This window comes from Marmota monax, unplaced genomic scaffold, assembly GCF_021218885.2.
Source record: "Marmota monax isolate L192 unplaced genomic scaffold, Marmota_monax_Labrador192_F-V1.1 WCK01_AAM20220418_F8-fsc00001, whole genome shotgun sequence".
NCBI lineage: Eukaryota > Metazoa > Chordata > Mammalia > Rodentia > Sciuridae > Marmota > Marmota monax.
In genome coordinates this window covers 21,330,354-21,340,931 of record NW_026693777.1, presented here as the reverse complement: position 1 = coordinate 21,340,931, position 10,578 = coordinate 21,330,354, and the positions used below count along the sequence as shown (strand labels likewise).

At 43.5% G+C, this 10,578-nt stretch overlaps 1 protein-coding gene across 2 annotated transcripts; it reads right to left on the bottom strand.

Annotated features, from left to right (window-relative positions):
* Window positions 1-5,428: 5,428 nt before the first annotated feature.
* On the bottom strand, window positions 5,429-10,269 carry Gpx2 (glutathione peroxidase 2). Of its 2 annotated transcripts, XM_046461099.2 has the most exons (4): window positions 10,135-10,269; window positions 8,720-8,793; window positions 8,349-8,649; window positions 5,429-6,108 (listed from the first exon to the last, which is right to left on the bottom strand). In XM_046461099.2, the coding sequence occupies exons 3-4, from the start codon at window positions 8,568-8,570 to the stop codon at window positions 5,758-5,760; spliced, it is 573 nt and encodes a 190-aa protein (XP_046317055.1). In that variant the 5' UTR covers window positions 8,571-8,649; window positions 8,720-8,793; window positions 10,135-10,269; the 3' UTR covers window positions 5,429-5,757. The 2 variants fall into 2 exon arrangements, with proteins under 2 accessions (XP_046317055.1, XP_046317056.1); XM_046461100.2 differs by lacking the exon at window positions 8,720-8,793 and having other exon boundaries at window positions 10,135-10,236.
* Between the last annotated feature and the right edge of the window lie 309 nt (window positions 10,270-10,578).

Sequence of the window (10,578 nt, the reverse complement as noted above, 5' to 3'; positions counted from 1 at the left end):
TTATTGTCCCTAGAGTTGAGTTCTTCTGTTGAAGTTTCTAGTTCACATCAGTGTAGCCAAAGTGAAATATCTTTGTTGTGGTTATTTGACCAGAAAAATAATTATAATGAGTGCACACCTAGTGCCCAGATCTTGGTTTCTCCTAAAAGGAACCAGGACTTCTTGGAAAAATGTCTGGTGGACTAGAGCAGGAAATAAGTATCTGGAAATGAGCCTGGAGCATCTTGTGTCACAAAAAAAATTAAGTGCTAATTTTAAAAATGTCAAAATTATTAGGGCTATATCAGACAAAGGAGTCAAATGGAGAAGCTTCCAGTGACCAAAGCTGGAACAATTTGAGCAGCAAAATAAAATTATATTGGATTATAACCCAAACTACGTAATAAATAACTGTGAGTCCTTCATTACCGGTAAATAAATGGTTGAATAAGGGAATGAATAAAGAAATGGGAGAGAATAGACACATCTTCTGTACAGAAAAATTCCAAATAATTTCTGTAGATACTCCCCACCTGAAGCATAGGCTGTTCATAGTGACTTCCTTCCAAGAAATATGGAACTGGGGAATAGCTTTACAGTGGAGAAACTTGATAAACATTAGCTGAGCCAGGTTATCAAGGTTAACATCATCAGTGATGAGCCATGTTGATAGCATGTACTCTTTTTTTAATATTTTTATATGTATGGACCTTTATTTTATTCATTTATTTATATGTGGTGCTGAGGATCGAACCCAGTGCTTCATACATGTTAGGCAAGCGCTCTACCACTGAGCCACAGCCTCAGCCCTGATAGCATGTACTCTTGATGTGATAGGATGAGAATGGTGCTTTACCTCTGTGGTATTCCTTCCAAAAAGCCATTACCCCAGTCTAAAATCATGAGAAAAACATCACACAAATCCCAATTAAAGGACATTATGCAAAGTACTTGACCAGTACTCCTGGAAACTGTCAAGTTCTTAAAAAAAACAAAAGTCTGATAAACATTCACAGACAAGAAGGGCCTAACAAGACATGACAATTAAATGTAGTGTGGCATCCTAAAGGGTATCCTGCACCTGAGAAAAAAAGGACATTTGGTTGTAACAGGGGAAACTCTGAATAGCATGGTTTCAGTCACTCCAAAGGGATCTTAGAATGTATTATTTTGCTAGTTAAAAGAGCAACTATGGGGGTCATAAACTTAAGCATTTAGGTCTCTCTGCTATTTGGTATCAATATAATCATTAAACATAGCATTGCTTGGGATTTCATTGTCCCATTCCTATAACATTGGGTTAATAAAATGTGATATACTCATTTTGCATTGTTAGGAGATCCAAATGAATTAATGTAAAATACTTTGGAAAGCATATAAAGTACAAAGTACAATGTGGTGGCTTCAGTTAGTTCTTCTCATTCTGAAACCAGAACTTCAGGGGTCCAGCTTTAGATATTGTTTCCTCTTTACATATAAGAGATTAGAAAATTCTGAGCTAAAGGTTTGCTTATAAGGAAAGAAATTAGCCAATTATTCATTGTTGATACCAGGGAAAAGCTATATTATGTAACAGCATGGTAATAATAATAGCTGAGGTTTATTGAGTACTTCCTCTGTGCCAATGGACCATTTAAAGCACTTATTTAATCCTCATTAACACCACCATAAGATAAGTACCATCCTTATTCCAACTTTAGAGCCAGAAAAAAACTAAGACACAAAGAAGTAAAGTACTTGCTCAAGGTCATACAGCTACCACAGTGACTGCTTTCCAGCAGTGGTGTTTAGTAAATATGAGGTACAAGGGTCTGTCAAGGTTAGGAAGAGGTTAAGAATATCAGTGACAGCACTCCAAGGAATCTCGGCATGTCAGATAAAGATTTATTACTCAGAAAAGTTAAGTCAGCTGCTCCTTAGGGATCAGTTGTTTTATTCCTGGAAAATGTTTTCCATTTTGCTGCAAATCTATATCTGACCTGCTGAGGAAATCGTTCGGTGAAATGAATCCAAAAAGCAGAGAAAATGCTTCATTACTTTAAATAGCAGCCCTAGGCCCATTATATCCTCTATATTCCAGAATTGTCCTGTCTTGGAATTTGCTAATGCTTCCAACTTTGTCATTCGAAGCTCAGGAGTATGATCTTATATGCCCTTGCTGGTATCCTTGTCTATAGCAAAATATCTGTTTTGAACTATGTATTACAAAAGTTAAAAACATAAGATCCTATCCATGTATTTGATTATTATTCAGTCAGCATGATGATGTGTTTGTGACACTGTCTTTATCATCTTTTAGACCCTTTCTTGGGTCAAATGGAATAAAGACCTCTTGAATCCAGTTGCACTGAATCCTTGTTTTTCTGTTCAAATAAAGAAACCAGACAAAAGCATTAGTCTTCTTTACTCCCCTTCCTAAGATTTAAGAAGGAAAAGAAATCACCTGTGCATGTCGTTGGAAACCTGGGCTGGTCCTCATTCTTTTTCTACTTGCTTCATCATGTACAGATCTGGCTTCTTGCTAGTAAGATTGTTGAAGTTAAAAGCTTGTTGTTGTATTATCTTAGCTAGCTCTGTCTTTCTCAAATGTTCTTGGTATCTCCCAGTAGACAGAGCCTTCCAGTACTGATTAATTGATATAGCTTGTGTACAATCAGGTATATTCTGTTACTTGTAATTTATCATGAAGAGGTGTATGTTCACATTTCTTTATTTCAGTATATCAGAAATCCTTTTAGTTTCATTCTTTCATTTTGTGAGCAAGGTTAGTTTCTTGTCTGAATTTGAAGTTCTCAATACTAAAATGTATGTTTCTTGCTGTAGTACAAGTCTCCATTATGAGATGGTTGGTTAGAAAGGAAATCAAGAGAACTCAGTCCAGAATAGGCTTTACCACTTGTTAATGGGGAGACATTGTACCAGTTATCCTGTCTTTCTTCAGTAGAAGAATGAAAACAATTAAACCTCCTTCACAGAATTTTAATCAAATCAAATGATATAATGTAAGTGGAAACATTTTGATGTTGTGTAGTGTTGGGTTCAGGCAGCTCTTGGTGCCCTTTATGAAGGGAAATCTAAGCTAGAAGAAGCACGGTTGGAGTTAAGAGTAGATGTTTTAGTGTTAGACTGATCTGGCTTTAACTTTTGGCTCTGCTCTTTATTAACCTTTTGTCTTTGGCAGGTCTCTTGCCCAACTACTTTCTCTTTTAATAGAAATAAAAATTCCTCATGGGATCTGTATGAGGATTAAATAATCTGATATATGGGACAGTGTGTGAACATAGTTAATATTCAATAAGTGGTATTTTGGATGATGGTTGTGATGGTGATGATAATAAAGTTCTAGAGTTTGGCTCAGTATTTCTTAAACTAAGAAGATATAACTGTGCGAACACAGTCATGAAAACAGCCAGCAATTTCAGTCTCTAAACCTTTGCCCCCTAAAATCACTTCTTCCTAGCTATATTTTTTTTTGTAAGAGCCCTTAGAGAAGCAATTCTCTGTCATTTCTCTAAATTGAGCAGCATTACCTCCCTACTTCTGGCAGAGCCTGCTAATGAGACTTCTCTCTACTTCTGAGCACCCCCAGGGAAATTTGATTAAAAGATTTTGTTTATCCAGGAAAGTGGGTGATTACATTAAAGCTTTGCCTCATGACCATTTCCAGGCTGCTGCTTCTGAGGATGAAAGGGTGGCAAATGAGATGAGGAATAAAAGAAATGAACGCTTTTTGTGTGGTTTTATCAACACAAGAAAACTTTAGTAAAGCTGAAGGCCTTGTAAATCAGTCTCCTCCCATTCTCCTCTCCTGTTTCCTCTGGAGCCAAACTGATCAGGTCTTGTCTGAATCACAGCATTTCCCCTGCCCACGTGAGGAGTCTTCTTTCTAGCATTATGGCCCCTTTGACACTCTGCAAAATTACAGACACCCAGCTTCCCATTCCTTTGGGAATCCCTAAATAATTCTTTAAACTAGAGCCTCATGGGAACGACCCAACACCCCACAGTGGCATATCAGGCCCTAAAATGCCTGTGGCATAACAACAATATCTGGGAGAGCTGGCTGTTTTGGGATGTAACAAGCTGTAGCACTATCAAGATGATGCACAAATCATACCGGCATCCAATATGAATTCCCACTGTTATCAGAGAAGCAACTTATCTGCAGTTACAGCTCTAAAATCAGTGTCTTGCCCGCCCCTCTCCCCAGCAGTTGGCTTTAAGAGAAAGAATCTGAAAGGTTCAAGTTTTTAGAAGAGTCAAGTTAAGGTCAGTCTTAATTTAGCAGAAGGCCCTGCAGAAGGATGCCAGGGAATTCCCACTGTAATGCTCAGGTTACCTTTTTGAAATATAGCACCATTGATGACAGCTCTCATTGAAGGTTGGACAGTATGGATTCTTAACCTCTATTCCACTGTTTGCTTCTCAGATAATACCAGTGCATGAAAAAATGGTTATAGGGTGCAGATTCAAGGAAAAATACTTCCCCATTCAACATTGGGATTCTCAAGCAGTGTGTCTAGTTTGTAGAACTGGCCCTTCAGAGCTTCAGTGAAGAGAAGTGAAATATTCCATCTAGTGGTCAAAGAAGGGAAAGTTGAAATGAGAAGGTTCCAGGATGAGGTTTGTTAGGCATAGTGATGGGACAGTGGCCTCTTAGCAGGTATCTTCTCCAGAACATGATAGAACCTGGTCTTTGTGGTATTGATCCTTTCTGAATATGCCTGCACTATAGAAGGACTCTGGGACACCCTCCCTGCTAAGCCAGTCAGCACACAGGGCACCAATCGTGTTTTGGCAGATTGTAAAATGTCTCTTCTCAGGGAGGACTTCCCTCTCATGTCCCCACCCTCACGGAGGATGAAGTGAATCCAATCATTCATGCCTCTGTTTGTTTGAATTTGTGAATATATGAATTTGAGAAGAGTAATGGTAAATATGAATTTTAAAGGGATGGAGGGTCATTCTAGCTAAAGATCGAAAACATCCAATAAGTTAATCGGGGGGAAAGATAAAGTGCTCTTTGTTTCCAGTAACTGCACCCTCTATACTCTTGCTGTCAGTAAGTGTTGACCAAACTGCCTTTCAGGAATGTGTAGGTACAGGTAATATCTAGTTGTCTCAGTATTCACAGTGACATGAAGTCTTCCTGATTATAATCTTCCAATGACCTCCCAGCATGCTCAGCCAAAGGGCCCACTGTCTTTTCCTCTTCTTCACTACTTCTTCTTCCCCACCCCCAGTTTTGAAGAGCCATAAAATAACACAATTCACATTTTCTGCCACTGCAGACCGTGACCAGAGCCTGCTGTCCAGACAGTAATCAGGGTATCCCCTTGATCGGAGCCTCCCTCCACCACACCTTTGTGTGCTGCCAGTGCCCCTGTCCCACCTGCAGTTTGTACTACCCTCTGCCCTCTGCCCAGGAAGAAGACACAAAGAGCCTGGCCACTTCTACATCAGCCCTTTATTGGACTCATCCGGCAGGCTGGCCATGGGCCCTTCACACTTCTCAGACACCACCCATAAGGATTTAGGAAGGTGCCATCATTCTGTGAAGGCCCAAAGCCTGCCCAGTCTTAGAGCCCCAAGTTGGTCTCCAGAGGGTTGAGAGAGGAAAAGGAAAGAGGCAGATAGGAGAGGCAGGGGTCTTCAATGAAGGGGTGACATGGAGGGAAGGCTTCGGTCCAGCAGTGGCTCCCAAGGGGACACTGCATCCTGGGGAAGAAAACTCAGGGACTGGATAGAGCAGGAGATCGTGTGCGGAGCAGCTCCCATCTATATGGCAACTTTGAGGAGGCGCTTGATGTCGGGCTCCATGTTGATGGTGGGGAAGGTGCGGCTGTAGCGTCGGAAGGGCTCCCCCTCCGGCCCTATGAGGAACTTTTCAAAGTTCCAGGACACATCTGAGCGGCGCACTGGACTCCAAATGATGAACTTGGGATCGGTCATGAGGGAAAAAGGGTCATCATACGGGTAGGGCAGCTTGTCCTTCAGGTAGGCGAAGACGGGATGCTCATTCTGCCCATTCACCTCACACTTTTGGACAAGAGTAAAGGTGGGCTGGTATCCACCCCCCGGGCGGACGTACTTGAGACTGTTCAGGATCTCCTCATTCTGACAGTTCTCCTGGGGGAGGAAGGGGAGGAAGAAGACAGAGCGTGGAAAAGGGTCAGGAAATGAAGGTTCCATAGCATGCGAATCTTTCACCCTCCTACACTCCCTTCCCAGGATCCTTTTTCCCTAAATGAGTGTCCTCCATTTGCTCGGCCCTTCTCTAGACTCGGTTTTTTTCCCCTCTCCTAGCTATTGTTGATGGTGTGCTAGGCCATTTCTGAAAGTTCTTGGCGTTCCTAGCTTGGCTGTTCTTATACTTAAAAATTTAGTATGTTTGAATCATTTCTTCTGACTCCAACGATCCTGAGCAGTGTTTTTTTTAAAGCTTCAAGTGACCTTGAGTTCCAGGCAGACAAAGAAAAGAAAGGGAGGCTCAGGTCATACTGCCCAGAACCTGTCGGTCTACTTACCTCCCTGCCTCCCTGTCTACACATGTACACACGTGCTCTGCACTCCCTACCCCCATTCTCCCTTTCTTCTGCCCTGGTTGTGCCTCCCTTGCTTCTGATTACACATTGAGTACAGCCTTTGCCTCTGCCCTGCTCAGCTCCTCAAAGCAGGGTGAAAGTGAGGCCCAGGGGACTGGACTTAGAGCGTCTAGCTTTCCTCCTGCCTTGTCCTAGAACTGAAGTGCAAATAGGACAACACTTTGGGGAAGAAAGACCCCAACCAAGAAAATGTAGTTTTCAGATGTCATAAAGGCAAAGCAAGTTAGAGACCACAATGATAGTCTAAATGGAACTACTTAGTGACCATCAGGAATGACTCAAATAGGATAGAGGGTTGAGGGTTCTAGGATAGGTGTGTGGAGGGTGGGCAGTAAAGGAAACAATGCTTGAAAGTTAAAGATTGTGAATATGTAATTACTTTCTCACTTGTAGGCTGCTGTCCAAAGCTCCTCCTCTCTACTGACTGTTCTCGGCTACAAAGGCTTTAGCTCAGAAACTGTTACCTATCTTTCCCTTCCCACTGCCACCCCAGTCCTGTTCCCACTCAGCACTTCTCACCCCGACAACTCAAAAAGGCTGGTGAGATCCCTTATTTTCCACCCCTTCCTCCCCAGTCTGAGAGTCAGAGGTCTCCCTCTGGGAAAAAGTCCCCACCTCTGATCTACCAGAACCTGCGAGTGCTGTCAGTTCCCAGCCATCATAACATTCATGAGCCTGCTGACTCTATTAGATTTCTAATCTCTTAATGCAAATGGCTGGCTGGCTCCTAGGTTGTGGTCCCTCTGGTGACTAACTAGGCGGAAGTAACAGGGTAAGCCTGGGGTACCTCTAGGGCAGGAGGTTTTACCCATTCTGTCTCTCCTGCCTGGTAAAGGCTGGCAGGGAGGGAAGGAACAGTGAGAGCAGTAATGGTTGGACTCTGGTTTGTCAGTCAGTGATCCTTCAGCCTTCCTGCTTACATTTTGGTTAATTCTACATGGCCTTTTTATGCCATTGCGAATCGAACTTAGGGGATTATAATTAGAGTGTTTGCTTGGGGACATTCTAACTACTTATACAATTAAAATCACAAGTAGAAATAGAAGAATCCCTAAGAGATAACTTAAGGTGTGCAGGCTGAAGATTCATAACAACTCGACCTGTTATTCAGAGACAGGTGTGTGTGGTGCCCAGAGGGGACACACATGCAAGTTACAAATCTTTCCCTTTCATCATATTCACTTTCCACTGACTGATTTAAACAATCTTCAATCCAAGTAATAAATTGCTTACATTTGCATAATGCTTTATATTTTTCTATTTACCTTTTTATATCTCACCCCATGAATCTTACAATAATCCTGTGAGCTAAGTGGTATTATCTCCAATTTACACATGAGGAAACTAAAACAAAAATCAAGTGTCTCTTCCAAGGACACATAGCCATTAAAGAGAAGAACTTGAGTGAGTCTAATTCTAGTTTGATTCTTGACCTTCTGGTTCCTCCATTCATTCATTCAACAAATATTTAATGAGTGCCTTCAGTACCCTAGGCAGTGAGGACACAATGGAGAGAAAAATAGACCTGGAACCAGCCTTCATGGACTACAGTGGGAAGACAGTAAATAATAAACACCCACCCCCGTGTTTAGTCTCATAGCGTGTCTACTGCCCCTAAGTATTCACATGCTCCCAAAGACCTAGGTTGAAGGACATGCCCACAATTCTTGACACTCAAACACGCAAAGTCATTCACCCCCTTCCCTTATCCTACTCAAGCTTCATCAGCCCAGTTCCTTGGGCACAACACAAGGGACACCTCACCTGATGTCCAAATTGGTTGCAAGGGAAACCAAGAACCACCAGGCGCCTGGGAAATCGGCATTGCAGCTCGTTGAGTTGGGTGAAGTCCCGGGTGGTAGTGCCTCAGAGAGAGGCCACGTTCTCAATGAGCACTGCCCTGCCTCGGAAGGTGTTGAAATCCACCTTCTCGCCATCCAGGCTGATGGCACTAAGGTCATAGAAAGACTTGGCGATGTAGGCCATGGTGAAGCGCAGAGTGAGTCTTGCAGAGTGCTGTGCACCCACTTACAGGTCTCTCAAGGGAGTGGGGAGGAAGGAGGACCTAGGAAGGACAGAAGATCTCACAATGGGCCTTTGCGTTCTCAGGATGACTTAGCAAAAGCAGGACTCACCTGTATGCATTGTTTGAACAAGGTGATTGCTCCTCCTACTTACAGTTGCCTCCCGGCCCCACCCTGCTGGCAACCTGGAAAGGACCAATTTGATAGCTATGAGCAGATGTAAATAATTCACTACTTGCAGGAAACCAGAGACCTAAAGGTCGCATAGGGAGGAAAAAAGGGAGGGAGACATACAAGATTGACTCCTGCTTTCCCCAGCAAGTTATTTTCACTTGGCACAGACATTTATTGAATGCATTTATGGAGTGCCAGTCTGAATTGTGCAGAGAGGTGAGTCTGCTGAGATCTGAAAGATGAGGAAGAGAATTGGGGAGTGTGCCCACCTGACTCAGATGACCCCTGAAATGTACATATTACTCTTCACCTATTTCTATTTGGCTATTACCTTCCAGAAGCACAAAATCCAAGGAACCCTTGGGAGGAGTTTGTGTCATTTCCTAGAAAAAATGACTTCCAGTGCCTCAGCTTGCACAGGCAAAAGAGATGAAGACTTTCAGTGAGTGGTAGTCCCTGTCCTGCCTTGTCCCTGCCTTGCACCATCTCCTGTGTTATAGCCTCCACCTCCACCTCACCTCCACCCCCAGTCATGAGGATGGAGTGGTTGCTAGGATAACGGTGAGGATGAATCACAGAACAGGTGGCTAAACTGCATCCCTTCTTTCCCAAAAGGTTCAGTCCCCAAGAGTTGTTTGTTTTTCCCCCTTGGAGGTGAATGTGTGTGTGTGTGTGTGTGTGTGTGTGTGTGTGTGCTGTGCTGACCCTCTCCCCACAGAAGAGTGCATCGAGGCTGGGCATGATGGTGAATACCTGTAATCCCAGTAGCTCGGGAGGCTAAGGCAGGAGGATCATGAGTTCAAAGCCCGCCTAAGCAAAAACGAGTTGCTAAGCAACTCAGTGAGACCCTGTCTCTAAAAAGAATACAAAATAGGGCTGGGGATGTAGCTCAGTGATTGAGTGCCTCCGAGTTCAATCCCCGGTACCCATCCCCACCAAAAAAGAGTGCATCAAAGCATGGCTACTGTCGTTCTTGATCCAAGTGGGCTGTCCATGATGTCAATACCAGTCACACAGCCTGGCATCTTAGGACTTGCTAAGGGCTCTCAGGGGAATCCCCCCCAAATAAAAAGCCCACAGAAACTAAACAGACCTTAAAGCAACTTCATTCTTTGATGTACCCACCAACCAAACAAATCACTTCTTAAAAAATGCCTTGGTTTCTCAGTAAGACTGGCTTTCCCTGGCTTTGGGATTTTAGTGTGAAATTTCAGTAAGAAGGTAGATGTTTTCCTGGAGAGTGTTTCCACAGGTACACACCCATTGGGAGCTGCCTCTTAGAACAAAGAGTAAGCAAGACTGGGGAGCAGCTGGTCTTGAGAGTGATTTGTTGAGATGGAGGAACTACTCACCAGGGAGCGCCTAGCTGTTCTGCGTTGCGGCGTGTTCATGGCTGTTTAAGTGCACAGGAACCCCATATGTCATCTGGCTGCTCACTAAAAGCAAGCTTCCGTGATCTAAGTGGGAATGGAATCTTTTGCCACCAGAAGGAGTGGCAGGAACAAAGTGTGTCCTCTGCTAAGGCTGGAAAGAGTTCCTGGATGTCACCCAAAAGTGTCCATACCAAGCCACTGAGTCAGAGGGACTTGGCTCTGACAGTGACTGAAACCTTGACATTAACTTGCCATATTTATCTTCCTGCCTAGAGCTTCCCCTAGTACCTGGGCTCCGGAGACACCTCTTAGTGGCTGCCCCTTTGCAAGCCTTCTTGGGCCAGGCCATAGGAGCTCAGAGTATGGCGTTGGGGACGCTCTCCCTTTCCTCCAGCTCAACCTAGGATCCGTAGGAGTCTCCTA